Source organism: Antechinus flavipes, chromosome 2 (assembly GCF_016432865.1).
Source record: "Antechinus flavipes isolate AdamAnt ecotype Samford, QLD, Australia chromosome 2, AdamAnt_v2, whole genome shotgun sequence".
NCBI classification, from domain to species: domain Eukaryota; kingdom Metazoa; phylum Chordata; class Mammalia; order Dasyuromorphia; family Dasyuridae; genus Antechinus; species Antechinus flavipes.
Genome location: NC_067399.1, coordinates 643,284,942 through 643,304,937, shown reverse-complemented (window position 1 = coordinate 643,304,937; position 19,996 = coordinate 643,284,942). Strand labels below are relative to the sequence as shown.

The 19,996-nt window shown below is 33.5% G+C and overlaps 1 protein-coding gene across 1 annotated transcript in view; it reads left to right on the top strand.

Moving 5' to 3' along the window:
• The window catches only part of REC114 (REC114 meiotic recombination protein), a 101,100-nt gene that overhangs the window by 15,957 nt on the left and 65,147 nt on the right, over nucleotides 1–19,996 (top strand). Inside the window, exon 2 of the mRNA XM_051982330.1 lies at nucleotides 5,408–5,497. Within this exon, the coding sequence (XP_051838290.1) occupies nucleotides 5,408–5,497 (90 nt within the window). The remainder of the gene's footprint in view (nucleotides 1–5,407; nucleotides 5,498–19,996) is intronic.

Sequence of the window (19,996 nt, the reverse complement as noted above, 5' to 3'; positions counted from 1 at the left end):
CCTAAAGAAACAGGGTGACACAGAGGTAACTCACAGCTCTGGCTTACTAGAAATCCCCTTCTTTCCATTTATAAGGGTCTCATAAAGTTCCTTGAACATCAAGAATCTTATATCCATCTATACTTTGTTCCCGATACAGACCCTGCTGTCAGCTAACCTGGAGATGCAGCTAGGATGCTGATAGAATATAGGAAGTCCAATGTCCTCCAGATCATTTGACCCTCACAAAGCCCTCCCCTAACTTGGCAGGGCTAAAGTAGAGGTAGGATAAAATAAAATAGGAAGGTTATGTGAAAGATGGGAGAGTGGGGAAGTAGATCTGTCCAAATCTGAAGCAGAGATCTGTCCTTCCCTATCAGAAATTTACCCATCTCCAGCTCCTAGCCTGCTTGACTTCCTTCTGGTCTCTATGATTACAGTCATCCTTCATTTGAGTACTATTTTAGGGTGTTATGGGATTTTCTTACATCTCACTTGTATTTTTTTTTTAGAGAATCCTGCAATACCAAGAGCAAAAGAGACAGTGTGGTGTATTGACCCGTCCTGCAGGTCATCAGAGTGTGGGCCCTGAGGCTGGCATTTGTCTGTAAGGCTATGCCTGAAAAGTAATGGGGTTAGAAATGAGGAGGGAGACCAGTTGGGGTGAAACAAAGTCTCAGTTTAATGAGTGAAGAGAGTCCAGTTATATACATTTCTGAATGGGGGGTTGCAAAGTAAAAGGAATGTTACACCAGATGTATGGCAGACATCCTGGAGCCTGGTCGCTATCTCGCACCTGGGCTGATAGGGCCAATTTCCTGGAACACACATTATCTTGTCTCAGGAGTTAGGGATGACTAGTTTCAGAATGTGTGGGAAAGTGTATTCTTCTTTGCTCTTTGATTCCCAGGGCATGTAGCTCTCTGATCCCAAGGACACGGTCTCTGGCAGTGTATTGAATAGAGAGCTAATGGCTCAAGACTTACCAGCCATCCAGAATAAGTTGCTTAATCTCTCAATGTCCCAGATAACTTTGTGAAACTAAAAATTTCAGAGGTGCCTACATGTATTAGCATAAGGACTTTCCTTAACCAACAAATGAAGAAACCACAGATATAAGCTTTACCATTATCATGGTATGTAGGAATTTGGTATTAAATCAGAATGAAAATTCCAAGCGCCTAGTAGATAAAGAGACAAGTGTAGATGTTTATCTGCTGAGCAGTCTGAGCTATTAAGTTTATGTAATTAGATAATAATGTGACCTTAATAACTACTTTCCATTCTGTGAAGAATGGTAAAAATGTTGTAGCTGTAGTTCCCCTGATCTTGTCCAGTTATACTTGTTCAGTTCTGCACACATATATTGTATCTAGGATATACTGTAACCTATTCAACATGTAAAGAACTGCTTGCCATCTGGGGGAGGGGGTGGAGGGAGGGAGGGGAAAAATCGGAACAGAAGTGAATGCAAGGGATAATGCTGTAAAAAATTACCCTGGCATGAGTTCTATCAATTTAAAAAAAAAAAAAAGATCATTGGAACTGGCTTGAATCACTTCATTATTGAAAAGAGCCACATCCATCAGAATTGATAATTGTATAATCTTGTTGCCATGTACAGTGTTCTCTTGGTTCTGTTCACTTCACTCAGCATCAATTCATGTCTCTCCAACCCTTTCTATATTCATCTTGCTGGTTCTTTCTTACAGAACAATAATATTCCATAACATTCATATACCCTAACTTATCCAGCCATTCTCCGGTTGATTGGCATACATTCAATTTCCAGTTTCTTGCCACTATAAAAAGGGCTGCCACAAACATTTTTGTACCTGTTGGGTCTTTTTCCTCCTTTAAGATTTTTGGGATATAGGCCCAGTAGGATCACTGCTGGGTCAAGGGGTATGCACAGTTTGATAACTTTTTGCACATAATTCCAAATTGCTCTCCAGAACAGTTGGATCCCTTCACAATTCCACCAACAATGCATCAGTGTCCCAGTTTTCCACATTCCTGCCAACATTTGTCCTTGTCTTTTCCTGTCATCTTAGTCTGAGATTGCTACTTCAGAGTTATCTTAATTTGCATTTCTCTGGTCAATAGTGATTTAGAGCATCTTCTCATATAACTGGAAATAGTGTTAATTTCTTGATCTGGAAGTTATCTGTTCATATCCTTTGACCACTTATCAGTTGGAGACTGGCTTGTATTCTTATAAATTTATAATGGATTATAAATGAAAATCAGAACTCATTATTTGACAAAAAAAAAAAAAAAACCTATTGGGAAAACTAGAAAACAGTCTGGCAGAAACTAGGTGATAGATCAGCATTTTACAGTAAGCCCCAAATGTATCTATGATTTAGATGTTTAGACAAGCTTAGCACCATAAGTAAATTAGGGGATCATAGAAGAAATTACCAGTCAGATCTATACATAGGGGAAGACTTTTATTACAAAACAAAAGATAGAGAGATCCTTAGGAGGTAAAAATGGATAATTTTGGTTATATAAAGTTTTAAAAGCTTTTGCACAAATATAACAGTGCAGCTAAAATTAAAAGCAAGAAACTGGAAAAATCTTTGCAGCAAGTTTTATCTATTAAGTGCCTTATTTCTAATACATATATGGAACACATTTAAGTTTAGGAGAATTATAAGAATATAAGAATAACACTAAGATCATAAATTAATAAGAATTTATAAGAATAAGCCATTTCTTGGTTGATAAATGGTTAAGGCTATGAACAGATGGTTTTCAGAGGAAGAAATCGAAGCTGTCAGTCTATCAATAGCTATTGGGGGGGTAATGCTCCAAATCACTAAAAATTAAGAAAAATGCAAATAAAAACAATTCTTACACCCATCAGATTGACAAATTTGACAGAAAAGAAAAACGACAAATGCTGGAGAGGCTGTGGGAAAATAGCCACATTAATATACAGTTGTTGTACCGGTGAACTAATTAGATCATTCTGGGCAATATTTTGGAACTAAGCCCAAAAAACTATTAAACTTTACAATACCCTTTACTTGGCAATATTGATACTAGATCTATATCCTAAAGAGATCTATACCCTAAAATAGAAGAAAAGGACCCATATATACCAAAACATTTATTTATTTATTATAGTTTTTTATTTACAAAACACATGCATGGGTAATTTTTCACCATTGATCCTTGCAAAACCTTCTGTTCCAAATTTTCCCCTCCTACCCTCCACCCTTTCCCTAGGTGGCAGGTAGTCCAATACATGTTAAATGTGTTAAAATATATGTTAAATCCAATCTATCTATCTGTTTATCTATCTATCTATACATACACATACATATTTATACAGTTATATTGCCACATAAGAAAAATAGAATCTAGAAAAAAAAATCCTGAGAAGGAAAACAAAATGCAAGCAAACATTAACAGAAACAGTGAAAACACTATGTTATGGTCTATAATCAGTTCCCACAGGCCTCTCTCTGGGTGTATATGGCTTTCTTCATCACTGAACAGTTGGAACTGGTACAAAAATATTTATAACAGATGTTTTCATGGTAGCAAAGACTTGGAAATTCAGGGAATGCCCATCATTTGCAAAGTGGCTGAACAAATTATGGTGTACGAATGTGATGAATTATTATACTGTAAGAAATGATGAAGGGAATGGTTTTAGAGAAAAGTGGGAAGAACTGTGCAAAATGAAGTGAGCAAAACCAGAATAAGCATATTGTAAAGACAACTTTGAAAGTTTTAGCAACTGTGATTATTACAGTAACCAATTATAATTCCAGAGAACTAATGATGAAATATGCTAGCCACTTTCAGATAGGAAAGTGAAGGTGTTGGAGGGCAGAATAAGAGGGGCTGTGTGTGTACACATTGTTAATGTGGGAATTTGTTTTGCTTGGCTAGGCTCTAGGCTTTATCTCTGGTTGTCCCCTATATCTGGAACACTGTCCTCTCCACTTTGACTCCCTGTCTTTAAGTCCCAACAAGAATCCCATCTTCCACAGGAAATCTTTCCTAACTTCTCTTTAATTCTCTCTTTTAATTGCTTCCTATTTATGTAACTTGCTTTGTATATGTTTGTTCATGTGTTGTTTCCTCTATTAGATTGTAAACTTTGAGAACACAGACTGTCTTTTGCATCTTTTGTCATTACCAAGGCTTAGCATAGTAGCTAGCACATAATAGGTGAGTAATGTTTACTGATTGATTTATAATGGTTTTTATTTTTTATTTTTTTGCTTTTCCAAATGAGGTGGTAGAAAGGAGAGAATTCTGTGCTGAAAATAAAATAAAATGGAATTTTTAAAAATAGAGAAAATCCTAGGGAACCAATAAAGAAACAATTTAAGACATCATGCAATAAAGTTGCAAGTTATAAGGAAACGCACAGAAAGGAATCATTTCTATATAGTAAAATCCAAAATACGATAGATAATTTTGCTAAGTGTTTAACTTTTTTATGAATTATGAACTTGAAAAAGTTTTGCACAAATAAGATGCATCTAGAATAAGAACGCAAACATTTTTCTCATGTAAGTTGGCTATTCAAATATATAGACAGATGTATGTGTATGTATGAGTGTTACTATGTATGTGTATGTATATGAATGTGTGTATATACACATATAAAATTTGTAAATATAATCAAAACCTATTTCTTAATAGCTTATGTAATTAAAGGTTACAAAGAAATAGTTTTCAAAAGAAAAATTGAAAATTGTTAACTCGTTGTTCTCATGACTTAACCTCAGAATTTTCTTTACCATGCCCCAGAAATTCCATCATCCTAGAAGCTCATAACAACTCTTTGAATTCACAAATCAAAAGTATTCTTGACCTTGGTGGCTTATAGTGCTTCAGTAGAATTTTGCAGAATCTCCATTTTAGGACAGTTACTGAGGCCAAATTATGTCTAATTTCCCTCTAAGCTGAACTCTGGACTTCCTCTACCATTTCCATTGCACTGGGTACCTTTATATTTCCTCAACTCTTTCACTTTTAAGCTTCCTTTAAATGTTCCTCCCTCCCTTAGAATGTAAGCAGCTTTTGTTTTTCTTGTTTTGCTAATTTTTTTTTCTATTCCTCCTTTTAAAAAAAGTCTTTATATGTATTATTCTCTCTAAGAGGAACAAGGAGAAATTTAGGAAGAAATCTAAGCAGTGTACAAATCAATAAATCAATAAAAATTTATAAAAGAAAGTTTATTATTGGAAATTCTTTTATGCCTTTTAGATGTTAAGAACAGAATAAAGACTATAGGTTGCAATACTCAGACATTTGGGAATCCATACTATCTTGAAAAAAGATAGCCATTCATGAATGAAGAGTCATAAATAAAGAAGGAAACAATGTGGGTATTTTCCATCATATCATAACTGTCTTTCTTATCTTCTCTTTTTTTGTCTCTCTCTCTTTTTTGTAGGTATTTGATTCTAATGATAAATCTGGTTCTCTTGTTCTCACCATAGTTGTATCAGGTCATTTCTTCATCTCTCAAGGATCAACCTTACTGGTAAGTTTAGTTATCAGTGTCTCATGATAAACATATTTTTAAGTTATCTTAGCTTTGTATCAGTCTTGATTTTTATAATGCATGCAGAATGCTTCACAAGTTTTAAAAATACTATCCTGATCAGTTCTGACAGTTATAGTCGCTACTATTACTAGAAATAAGGACTTGACCTATGATTTTACTGATATGATGAATTCCCTTCGTGAGGAAACTCCATCTACTCATGCTGGGTTGGCATGCTCTCTACAATTGAGGAAAGTGCATAGATTTGCTTAGTCACATAGCCAGTATGTGTTAGAGGCAAGATTTGAAGCCAGGACTTTGGGCTCCAAATCAGGTCTGCTGTTCACTGTGCCTTTGTACCTCTGTTATTATTATGGTTAATGCCACTGTTGTAAAATCCTCCTCATCTTGTTCAGTGGAGTTCATAAAAAAAGATTGGGATAAGTCATTATGCTGTTTTTTAGTTGTGTACACAAAATAACTGCTTTTTTGCAGTTGAATGAAAGGATTACTATTTAAGCTCTTCTCTAGGCTCCCTGAAATCATCTTTAGTAACAAACTCCAATAGTAGACAGGATGAGGAAAACAGTTTATTTCCATGCTCTGGTTTCAATACAAGTTAGTTAATTGGTAGAGTTCTGCAGGATATTTTTTGGGATTTTTTGTTTGTCATTTCTTAGAAGGTAAGTGAGCTTCTAAAATATAAATCAAGCCCCCAGACCATTTCTTGTGAAGTGTTTGGTAGTTACTATATTGTTGAAGCCTGCAGCTATGTAGTGCCTGGTTACCTCTATTTCCTTGCATCCTTTGCATGGACCACTGTGTCTGGGCTTCTTAAGGATAACCCTCCTGTAATTTCTAGTAGCACTAACCTGGTTCTAAATTGCCATCATAAATCTTTTTGCCATTGTTAGATTAAATGAGTTCTGCTTATTCCAGAAGAGTTTGCATAGGTTTTTGATCTGTTTATCCTGTTCTTTAAAGAATGTCTGTAATAGTCTTTCTCCTTCTTGTGAGAAAGTGATGATGGTGGCGGGGCTGGTGATGAATTATGTCACAGCAGCCTATAACCAGTGAGGAATTCTGAGGAAGAACAGGAGCAGTCAGAGCAACGTAACTCATGGGAGGAGATGGACCCCGAGGCGCAGAAAGGGCAGGCAGAGCCAGTGGTGATCTGTGTTCTCGGAGTGTGTCACTCTCTGTTGTCACTTTCCAGTTCCCGCTTGGATCAATGGGCTGAGTGGTCAGAGGGTGATTATGGCTTCTACCCTCCGTTGTAGGGGTGTTTGTTCATTGTTTAGTCATGTTTGACCTGGCCCGTCGGGCCCTTCTGTACTTTACTCTCTTTTGGAGGCTGTCCAAGTTCATATTCGTTGCTTCTTATGTCATTGTCTATCTGCCTCATCCTTTGCTGTGCCCTTTTCCTTTTGCCTTCACTCTTTGCCAACATTAGGATCTTTTCCCATGAGTCCCATCTTCACATTATGTGGCCAAAGTGTTTAGGCTTCAGTTTCTGTATATGACCTTCCAGTGATTAGCCTGAATTGATTTCTTTAAAGAGTCTCCTTCCTCTCCTAGGGATTCTCAAGAGTGTCGATTCTGCAGCTCTCAGCTTTCCTCGTAGCCCCACTTTCACAAACACATGGGGGGGGGACTCTAGTTTTGACTCTATGGACCTTCGTTGGCAAGGTGATGTTTCTGCTTTTTAGTATGCTGTTCAGATTCGTCACAGCTTTCATTCCAAAGAACAAGTCTTTTAATTTTATGGCTTTAGTCACTGTCTGCAGTGACCTTTGAGCCCAAGAAAATAAAATCTGACACTGCTTCCATTTCTTCTCCTTTAATGTGCCAGGAAGTGATGACACTGCTGGCCATGATCTTAGATTTTTTACACTCTCATCTTTCACCTTCATCAAGAAGCTTCTTAATTCTCCTTCATTTTCTGCCATCAGAGTGCTATCCACATATCTGAGATTGTTGATATTTTTCTGATCAACTTAATTCTGGCTTTTGATTCACCCAGCTGGCACTTTAGGTAATGTACTCTGCATATAAGTTAAAACAGTCTTGTCATATTCCTTTATTAATCTTAAACCAGTCAGTTGTTCCATGTTCAACTCTTAACTGTTACTACTTAACTAACATTCAGATTCCTTAGGAGAGGAACAAGATGATCTAGTATTCTCATCTCTGAGGATTTGCCATATTTTTTATGATCGACATAGCGGCTTTAATGTAGTTAATGTTGCAGAAGTAGATGCTTTTCTGGACCTTCCTTGCTTTCTCTGTAATCCAGAAAGTGTTGGAAATTTGGTCTCTAGTTTCTCTGCCTCTTTGAAAACCATCCTGCTCTATTGGTTATCCTCAGTTCATGTGTAATTGAAACTTAGTTTTCAAAATCTTAAATATAACCTTGCTAGTATGTGAAATGAATGCAATCATTTGGTAATTTGATCATTCCTAGGCATTGCCCTTTTTAGGATTGGAATATAAACTGATCTTTTTCAATCTAGTAGCCATTGTTTAATTTTCCAAATTTGTTGGCATATTGAGTACAGCACAGCTCAGTTGGAATATTGGGTTGTTGTTTTCTTTCTTCCTTTTGACTCTGCTATTAATAATATATTTGTATCATTACATTATTAACATATTTGTATCAAAGGAGAGATTTTGTAGGGCCCTGCTTTTTTATTTTTAAAGATTTATTTAGTGCTGTAATTAGTTGTTCTTTGTATTTTAGTACAATTCATTTGTAAATACATCTGACACTGGTATATTTTTTCCAAGGGAGTTCAGTTATGGTTTGTTCAATTACTTTTTCTGAGATATAGTTATTTAAATTCTCTATTTCCTGGAAATTGTTGTCATTTGATCTCTAGGTGCCTTAGTTTGTTAATCTGTAAAATAGGGATTCTCACAGGAATATTTTAAGGATAAAATAAGGTATTTTGCATGTGCTTGTGTATGTATATATAGATATAAAATGCTTTGCAAACTAAAAATATACAAATATTGTTTATTTTTTGTGATGACCACTTACTTTTCTAGAACTTCACCAAATAGTACATTAATAATACGTTTTAGAATTTTGCCAGGAATTAAAGTCAATCTTACTGTCTTATATTCTATTTTTTAGAATTATATTCTGTCTTATATTCTTTTTTCCTCTGTTTGAAAATACATACAAGAAAATGAAGCATATAAACAAAGCTGAACATATGTGTTTCGCGTCTTTGACATAGACGGCAAATAAAACCAGCACAGGATCTAGATCTTTTGTGCCAATTCACAAACCAGTAATGTAAGAGCTGTACTCCATAGTAGCCAAAGAAAGGACTAGGAAGTAATGATATTAAGAGAAGTAGAAAAACAAGATCTTGAATGTCTTATAGAGGCATATATGCATCTCTTATACCACTTGGGACAGGGCTGAAAATAACAGGAGGCAGTTATGAAATGTCTGTGAATTAAATTCATTGGTACACAGTGAATATGCAGAACTCAGAGAAGTGTAGGAAGACTTACATGAACTGATTTTGAGTGCAGTAGAATTGGGCAAACATCAAATACAACAACTAAAACAATATAAATGGAAAAAACCAAAAAACCTGAAATTTAATGCAATGTAATTACCATCAAGCTTGGCCCTTTCTTTTTAAATTCTTGGTACAGGAGAAATGTATTCAGAGATTAAGGTGAAACAGTGTCACTTCTGGGTCTATATATCCCAAGGAGATCATAGAGGAGGGAAAGGATCCACATGTGCAAGGATGTTTGTAACAGCTCTTTTTGTGGTGGCAAGGAACTGGAAACTGAGTGGATGCCTATCAGTTGGAGAATGGCTGAATAAGTTATGGTATATGAATGTTATGGAATATTATTGTTCTGTGATCAGGATGGTTTTAGAGAAGCCTGGAGAGACTTACATGAACTGTTGCTGAGTGAAATGAGGAAAACTAGGAGATCATTATACACAGTAACATCAGATCGACTATAATAGTCTTGGCTCTTCTCAGCAACGCATTGATCCAGGACAATTCTAATAGATTGGGTTGGAAGATGCCATCTGCATCCAGAGAAAGAAGTACGGAGACTGAATGCAGATTGAAACATGCTATTTTTGCTGTTTTTTATTTTTTTGCTTTTTATTTCTTGTGGTTTTTCCTTTTGTTCTGATTTTTCTTTCACAGAATGAATAACATGGAAATGTATTTAAAATGATTGCACATGTATAGCCTATATTAGATTGCTCGCTGTCTTGGGAAGGAGGAAGATAAAGGACAGAGGGGAAAAAAGAAAATTTGGAACTTAAAATCTTACAAGAATAAATGTTGAAAACTGTTTTTACATGCAATTAAAAAAATACTATTGAAAAATAAATAAACACATAAATAAGGCAATTAAAAATTTACCAATTAAATGTTTGGGTAGCATTTTAAAATAATAAATTTCATGTTACAGAATATTAAATGTATCACTTTGCATACCATTGATTCTGAAAACTTTTCTATGCCATGCTTAAAAATGGACATGCTTTAAATATGACATATATGGAAAATTTTAACTTCATTTTTATTATGTCTAATTTACTTTATTGTAGGTGGTAGAACATGCAAAACTCAAAAATTATTTGAATAAGTATTCTTCTCTCTCCCCACCCTTTCTGCCCCAATTTTTATATAACTGTAACAAATCCTCTAGTTTTCTAGGTTTTTAATTTATTTTCTTAACATTATTCCTGTAATCACTGCATATTTATTCACATTCTGAGATTATTTACAAATCAGTTTTATTTTTCCTTTATATTTGAAGGAACTACCAATTATTAATTTTCTATTTTTCATCATGAATGTTTAGTGAAAGAGCTTTCATTACTGCCTACCACAATAATTAGGCAAAAAAAAAAAAAAAAAGTTGACCAGCCTGCTAAGCAAGTCAATTTGAGCACTGTAAGATGGCATATTTTAATGAGATTTTATGACTTAAGTGATTATCATTGATGGGAGCACATTGATGCTATAGAAATAGAATTATATAAACTATAAACTTCAGATATTCAAGGAAGAGGAAATTAGTTTCCTCTTTGCAAGTAGAACATTTTATAATGCTTTATTCATTTTGATTTTAGTTACTCTAGTCAAATCAGTGTGGAATAAATTATATGTTTCAGATTTCATTAGTGGACTCTGAATCAATTAGTTGGTATTTTCTGTTTTCGGTAATACTATAAAAAGTTGGAAAGAACTGTTTCTTAGTGTTAAATACGCTTATAAAGGCATAGAAGTTACCAAAGGCTACTGTTTTAGGACAATTATTTTGTAGCCACATGGTTTCAAAAATACATTAAGACATCAATGTGAAGCATCAGTGAGTTCCATCTCTAGCATAGTTGATCCACTTCACAGACAACTTCATCATTAGTGCATGAATGTAACTCTTTCTTACAACTCTACCAACATTTATCATTTTATTCTTTTGGTTAGCTGTCAATCATAAAAGGTGTGAAGCAGAACTTGATTAGCTTTAATTTGCCATTCTTCAATTTGTAGTAATTTGGATTGGATTTCTTCCATAGAATACTACCTATGAACTTGGAATTATGGGCCAGAAGCTGTTAAATTTTGCATAGTTTGACCCAGGTATACTGTTTCTATATCTATACTTCAAAAAATTAAAAGAAATCGGAAGATGACCCATATTTGCACAAATATTTATAGCAGCCTTTTTGTGTTAGCAAAGAGTTGGAAACTGTGTGGGGTTGTTTGTCAGTTGGGGAATGGTTGAACAAATTGTGGTATCTGAATGTAAGCAAATACTAGTATGCTAAAATCTAATTAACAAAATGACCAACTGTATTTTCAAAGAACTCATGATGAAATATGTTGTCTACCTCTACATTGACAGCCGATATATTCAGAGTACAAACTGAAATATTTTTCTTTTTCTTTTGGACATGATTAATTCAGGAATTTATTTTACATGACTAGGTGTATTTGTAATGGGTTTTGTTTTTTCTTGCCTTAATAGAGAAAGGGAGAGAAAGAAATAAGAATTCAGAACTTTAAATAAAATTGAGCTAGATATAAATTTTTAAATGAAATAAAATACAACTGCCTGTTTATATATTCTTTGACCACTTATTAATTGGGGAATGGCTTTTATTCTTACATGTGATGTTACTCTTTTCCCTTGTTGTCACTGCTGATTCGATTTGGTTTACCAAATGATTAGAATTGTTAAATTGTGGTAGCACAGTAAGCAATTTAAAAAAAAACTATTATGGAAGACATGAGACTACAGCTACATCTAAGTCTCTTTCATAGATTTTTTTTTATTTCAATAATTCTTATATATTGTTGTTATAATGTAGACAATATCTCCGAATATCTTTCCCTTATCTGCTTCTAGAGGACAATCACATATAAAAGAATATTTTAAAATAAAAACAGGAAGGGAAAAAAATCAACAAAATTAATTAGTACAGTAAAAAATATCTGAACAAATATTCAGTGTTCCGTATTCTTGGACCTCTTTTTTCTGTGGAGGTATTTTCTCATATTTTTTCTTTGAGATCATGTTTCTCCTGTATAGTTTTACAATATTCACTTTTGAATTTTTTTGGGTATTGATACTTTACATTGTTGTATGAGTTTCATATGTAGTGTGTATTATTTTATTGGTTCCATTTACTTTCCTCTGAATCATTTCATGTAAGCTTTCCTGATTGTCCATATTCCATATTCATCATATTTGTCAATTGTTAGAGCATAGTAATATTCCATTAAATTAATGTATTATAGTTTTTAAGCCATGGAATGACATCAATTTGTTTCTGTTCTTTGGCCCCATAAAAATACATTGATTTTATGTGTGTGTATAGAGAGAGACTTTCTTTTATTATTTATCTTCTTTTTTTTTTTGGCTTTTAATAACTTTTATTGTCCACAAACTCTTCTGAAAGAAGATCTTGTCAAAGGATGTGAACAGTGTTCAATAAAGAAAATAAAGCTATCTATAATTATACAGGAAAAAATGCTGTAAATCTCTAATGATTCGAGAAATGGAAATTAAAACAACTCTGAACCACCTTACATCTATCAGATTAGCTAACATGACAAAAAAGGAAAATGACAAATGCTGATAGGGAGGTAGAAATACTGAGATACTAATGTACTGCTGGTATCTATCTAATGTATCTAATGTACCAGCTATTTGTGTGAAGAATGTTTTGTAATTGTATTTGTATAGTCCCTGGGTTTATCTTGGCAGGTAGACTCCCAAGTATTTTACATTTTCTATAGTTATTTTAAGTAGAATTTCTGTTTCTATCTTTTCTTGGCTAATTATTTATGTGGGTTTATATCTTCCAACTTTACTAAAGTTAATTGTTTCAAGTAGTATTTTAGTTGATTCTTTAGGGTTCTTAACTATACTGTCATTCCTGCAGAAAATGATACTTGCCTAATTGCCTGTTCTTATTCCTTTTGTTTCATTTTGTTTTCTTATTGCTAAATTACTAGCATTTCTAATACAATATTGAGTAATAGTGGTAATGATGGGCATCCTTGTTTAATCCCCTGATCTTACTGGGAAGGCTCCTAATGTACCCCCATGAAAGATGTTTTGCTCTAGGTTTTGAATAGATATTGCTTATCGTTTCTAAAAGATTCCATTTATTCTTGTGTTTTTAATATGTTAATATGAATAGATTTTGTATTTTCTGTATGTATTGTTATAAGCATGTAATTGTGGTGTTTCTTTCCTATTATGGCCAGTTATGCTTATAGTTTTCCCATTACTGGATGAACCCTGCATTTCTGTTTATAAATTTCACCTGATCTTTGTGTATGATCTTTGTGACATTATTTCTGTAATCTCCTTAATAATAATTTATTTACAATTGATGACTCATTCAATTTATTTTCCTAAGATAGGATTATTTAAGTAGCCTATTTCCTTTTCTTTTAGTCTAGAATTTAAATTTAATATATTTGATGTAAATTTAATTTAACTTATTTAAATGATGTAAATATTCATCATTTCACTTAAATTGACAGTTTATTACTGTACAATTGACAAAATAATTCTTAATAATTATCTACATTGGTGGTGCATTTATACTTCTCATTTTTAATATACTTAATTTGGCTCCTTTGCTTTTTAAAAACAAATTAATGAATGGTTTAGCCATTTTATTGTTATTTTTTCATAAAATTGGTTTCCACTAGAAACACTAAAATAATTCTTAATAATTATCTACATTGGTGGTGCATTTATACTTCTCATTTTTAATATACTTAATTTGGCTCCTTTGCTTTTTAAAAACAAATTAATGAATGGTTTAGCCATTTTATTGTTATTTTTTCATAAAATTGGTTTCCACTAGAAACACTAAGGAAGGATTTTGGGGGATGGAGCCAAGGTGGCAAAGATGACACATGTTTCTTTCTGAGCTTCTCTACAACTCTCATACTAATTACAAAATCCATCCTCAGAATTAGCTCTAGATAAGCAGAATCCACAGATCTTGGGAATGCAACAAATTACCAGCATTAGATAATTTTGAATATTGCCAGAAAAGGTCTATTTCAATTGGAAACGGGAAGGAGGCAGGCAGCATGTTCAACTGAGTACAGTTGCCAGGGCAGAAGCTCAGAGTCCCAGGTGGTGAGGACTCCCATGGTGGAGAATCTACAGGGAGAAATCTACAGCAGTGTTGGCCCCTCTGCCCTGGCTGGAAGCCTGTAAACCAGTAGATCACCAGAGAAGTTAGAAAACATCCAACTCAAACACAAAGGTTAATAGTGAACCCCGGAATGCCAGATTCTCATGGCACCTGGCCACACCCACCCAGCACCAAGACTGAGTCAGCACTGACCCAGCACAGCCATGGCCACTTGGAAAATCTCCCGCTCCATAAAGGCAGATCTTAACTTTTAAAAAAATGAGTAAAAAAGTAAAGAGGACTCTGACTATTGACAGCTTTTATGGTGAAAGAGAAGAACAGATTTCAAACCCTGAGAAGATTAAAGGCAGATTGTCTCCAGATGAAGCCCCAAAAGGCAATATAACCTGGTCCCCATCACACAAGTTTCTCCTAGGAGAAATCAAAAAGGATCTTAAAAGAGCTAGAAGAAAATTGGGGAAAGGAAATGAAAAATTTGCAACAGGGTTTGGAAAAGGCATATAACTCTTTAAAAGATAGATTTGATAAAATGGAAAAAGAAAGCAACTCCCAGAAAAACTGTTATAAAACAGAAAAAGAAAACTCCTTAAAAAACAGAATTTGTGAAACAGAAAAAAAAAATAACTCCTTAAAAAACAGAATTTGTGAAACAGAAAAAGAAAGTAACTCCGTAAAAAACAGTTTGTGAAATGGAAAAAAATTTCAAAGAACAAAACAACTCATTTAAAAATTCAATTGGACATTTACAAAAGAATTTTAAAAAAAAGTAAATGAAGAAAATAATTCACTAAAATTCAGAACTGAACAAATGGAAATGAATGATTCAAAGAGACAACAAAAATCAGTCAAGCAAAACCAAAAAAATAAAAAAATAAAAAAATAGAAAAATAGAAAAAATGTAAAATACCTGATTGGGAAAGCAACTGAACTGGAAAATAGATTTAGGAGAGACAATCTTAGGATTATTTCACTCTCTGAAATCCATGGTGAAAAAAAGAGCCTAAACACTTTTTCAGGCAATCATCAAAGAGAACTGTCCAGCTGTCAATTAAAATTCTAAGGAATATTGCGGCTAAATTTTAGAACTATTGGACCAAGAAAAAAATATTACAAGCAGCCAGAAAAACACCAATTAAGATAATGAGGAGCCACAATAAGAATTACTCAGAATTTAGCAGTTTCCACTTTAAAGGATCTAAGGGCCTGGAATCTGATATTCTGAAAGGTGAAGGAATTTGGAATGCAGCCAAGAATAAATTACCTGATAAACTGAGCATTTTCTCAGGAAAGAAGATGGACATTCAATGAAACTGGTGAATTCTATTTATTTTTGATGAAAAGACCAGAGCTAAACAAAAAATTTGACCTCCAAATATAGAACTCAAAAGAAGCATAAAAAGGTAAAAAGAAAAAAATTCTTGAGAACTATTTCTGTTGCGGGTATACATAAAGAATACATGTATAATTTGATTTTACTGTTATAAAAAAAGAAACTAGAGGTGGAAAGGGGATTGTAACCAAAAAAGGGGTAAAAGTGGAGGTAAAATGAGGGAAATTACATTTAAGGAAGAGGCAAAGAAAACCTATTATAATTGAGGGAAAAAAGGGAGGGTGAAGAATATTGTGTGAATCTTACTCATCAGATTTGGCCCAAAGAAAGAATATTAGATATATTTGGTTTCACTGAGAAACTTCTCTCACCTGATCGAAAAGTGGGAGGGGAGAGGCAAAAAGGGAAGGGATAGGCTAAATAGAAGGAAAACAGAAATAGTAGGGGAAAGGTACAAGAAAGGGGGAGGGTCCCTAAAGGGATAGCACTGCTTGAGGCAAGTAATGCTCATAAGCAAAATACTGGGGAGGAAGGAAAGGGAAAAAGGAAAGAGAAAAGTATAATTTGGGGTTAATAAGATGGTAGGAAATACAGAATTACTAGTTTTAACTGTAAATGTAAATGGGATGAATTCTCCCATAAAACATAAATGTGTAGCAGACTGGATTAAAAGTCAGAATCCTACAATGTATTGTTTACAAAAAAACACATTTAAAGCAGAGCAATACAGAGTAGAGGTAAAAGGCTGGAGCAGAATCTTTTATGCTTCAGGTGAAGTCAAAAAAGCAGGGTTAGCCATCCTGATCTCAGATCAAGCAAAAGCAAAAACTGATCTAATTAAAAGATTATAAGAAAGGAAACTATATCTTGCTAAAGGGTACTATAGATAATGAAGCAAAATCAATATTAAACATATATGAATCAAGTGATATAGCATCTAAATTCCTAAAGGAGAAGTTGAGAGTTGCAAGAAGAAATAGACAGCAAAACAATAATAGTGGGAAATCTCAACCTTCCTCTCTCAGAACTAGATAAATCAAATCACAAAATAAATAAGAAAGAAGTTAAAGAAGTAAATAGAATTCTAGGAAAGCTAGATATGATAGATTGTTGGAGAAAATTGGAGACAGAAAAGAGTACACTTTCTTCTCGACAGTTCAAGGAACCTATACAAAAATTGACCATATATTAGGACATAAAGACCTCAAAATCAAATGCAGAAAGTTAGAAATAATAAATTGCTTTTTTTCAGATATCACCATGCAATAAAAATGCAATTCAATAAAAGGCCAGGGGAAAATAGACCAAAAAGTAATTGGAAACTAAATAATTTCATCCTAAAGAATGAATGGGTGAAACAACAAATCATAGACCAATATAAAATTTCATCCAAGAGAACGACAATAATGAGACAACATACCAAAATTTGTGGGATGCAACCAAAGCGGTAATAAGGGGGGATTTTATATCTGTAGATGCTTACTTGCATAAAATAGAGAAAGAGAAGATCAGTGAATTGGGTTTGCAATTAAAAAAGATAGAAAAAGAACAAATTAAAAATCCCCAATCAAATAAACTTGGAATTCTAAAAATAAAAGGAGAGATCAATAAAATTGAAACTAAAAAAATACTATTGAATTAATAAATAAAACTAAGAGTTAGTTTTGTGAAAAAAACAACAAATAGATAAACTTTTAGTTAATTTGATTAGAAAAAGGAAAGAAAAAATCAAATTATTAGTCTCAAAAATGAAAAGGGAGAATTATCTTCTAATGAAGAGGAAATTAGAGTAATTATTAGGAGTTACTTTGCCCAACTTTATGCCAATAAATTTGACAACCTAAGTGAAATGGAAGAATACCTACAAAAATTTAGATTGCCTAGAGCAGTGGTTCTCAAACTTTTGTTCTCAGTATCTTCATGTTGTTAAAAAACTATCAAGGATCTGTTCAAAGAGTTTTTGTTCACATAGGTTATATTTATAGCTACTTACTATATTAGAAATATAAAATAATTTTGAATTTGTAGACCCTCTGAAAGGGTTTCAGAGACCCTAACAATTCTTTGGACTACACTTTGAGGACCACTGGCCTAGAGTAACAGAAAAAGAAATAAATTACTTAAATAGCCCCATTTTAGCATTTTAGAAAAAGAAATAGAACAAGTTATTAATCAACTCCCTAAAAAAAAAAAAATCCCCAGGACCAGATGGATTTAGATGTGAATTCTACGAAACATTTAAAGAACAGTTAACTCCAATGTTATATAAACTATGTTATATAAAATAGGGATTGAAGGACTCCCACTGAATTCCTTTTATGACACAGATATGGTATTGATACCTAAACCAGGTGGGACGAAAATAGAGAAAATTATAGACCCATCTCCCTAATGAATATTGATGCAAAAATCTTAAATGACCAAGTAGGATTTATACCAGATGCAGGGCTGGTTCAATATTAGAAAAACTGTTAGCATAATTGACTATGTCAATAACCAAATTAACAAAAACCATATGATTATCTCAATAGATGCAGAAAAAGCATTTGATAAAATCCAACACCAATTCCTAATAAAAACACTAGAGAGAGTATAGGAATAAAATGGACTTTTCCTTAAAATAGTAGCATCTATTTAAAATCATCAGCAAGCATCATATATAGTGGGGATAAACTGGAATCATTCCCAGTAAGATCAGGGGTGAAACAAGGTTGCCCACTATCATCATTACTATTCAATATTGTATTAGAAATGCTAGCTTTGGCAACAAGAGAAGAAAAAGAAATTAAAGGAATTAGAGTAGGTAATGAGGAAACCAAATTATCACTCTTTGCTGATGATATGATGGTATACTTAGAGAACACCAGAAATTCTACTAAAAAGCTATTATAAATAATCCACACCTTTAACAAAGTTGCAGGATACAAAATAAATCCACATAAGTCATCAGCATTTTTATACATCACTAACAGAATCCAACAGGAAGAGATAAAAAGAGAAATTCCATTTAAAATAATTGTCAATAGTAAAAAATATTTGGGAATCTATCTGCCAAGGGAAAGTTAGGAACTATATGAGCAAAACTACAAAACACTTTCCGCACAAATAAAGTCAGATCTAAACAATTGAAAAAATATCAAGTGCTCCTGGATAGATCAAGCAAATATAATAAAGATGACAATACTCCCTAAACTAATCTATTTATTTAGTGGTATACTAATCAAACTCCCAAGAAACTATTTTACTGATCTAGAAAAAATAACAAAATTCATTTGGAGGAACAAAAGGTCAAGAATTTCAAAGGAACTAATGAAGAGAAAAGCAAATGAAGGTGGCCTAGCTGTACCAGATCTAAAATTATATTATAAAGCAGCGGTCACCAAAACCATTTGGTACCGGCTAAGAAATAAAGAAGTTGATCAGTCGAATAGGTCAAGTTCACAGGACAAAATAGTCAATGAATGTAACAGTCTAGTATTTGACAAACCCAAAGACCCCAGGCTTTTGGGATAAGAATTCAATATTTGACAAAAACTGCTGGGAAAATTGGAAACTTAGCTTGCAGAAACTAGGCATTGATCCACACTTCACATTGTATTTTAAGGATAAAATGGGTTCATGATTTAGGCATAAAGAATGAGATTATAAATAAATTAGAAGAACTTAGGATAGTTTACCTCTTAGACCTATGGAGGAGGAAGGAATATGTGACCAAAGAAGAACTAGAGAGCATTATTGATCACAAAACAGATAATTTTGGTTTTTGAACAAACAAAACTAATGCAGACAAGATTAGATGGGAAGCAATAAACTGGGAAAACACTTTTACATCCAAAGGATCTGATAAAGGCCTCATTTCCAAAATATATAGAGAATTAACTCAAATTTATAATAGTTCAAGCCATTCTCCAATTGATAAATGGTCAAAGAATGTGAACAGGCAATTTTCAGATGAAGAAATTAAAACCATATGTTGTTACATGAAAAGGTGCTCCAAATCACTATTGATCAGAGAAATGCAAATTAAGACAATTCTGAGATATCACTACACACCTCTCAGATTGGCTAAGATGACAGGAAAAGATAATGCTGAGTGTTGGAGGGGATGCTAGAAAACTGGGACACTGATACATTGTTGGTGGAACTGTGAATGGATCCAGCCATTCTGGAGAACAATTTGGAATAATGTTCAAAAAGTTGTCAAACTGTGCATATCCTTTGATCCAGCAGTGTTTCTCTTGGGTTTGTATCCCACAGAGATACTAAAGAAGGGAAAGGGACTTGTATGTGCAAAAATGTTTGTGGCAGCCCTCTTTGTAGTGGCAAGAAACTGGAATCTGAATTGGAGAATGGCTGAGTAAATTGTGGTATATGAATATTATGGAATATTATTGTTCTGTAAAAAATGACTAGCAGAGAGACCTGAAGAGACTTACATGAACTGATGCTGAGTGAAATGAGGAGAACCAGAACATCATTA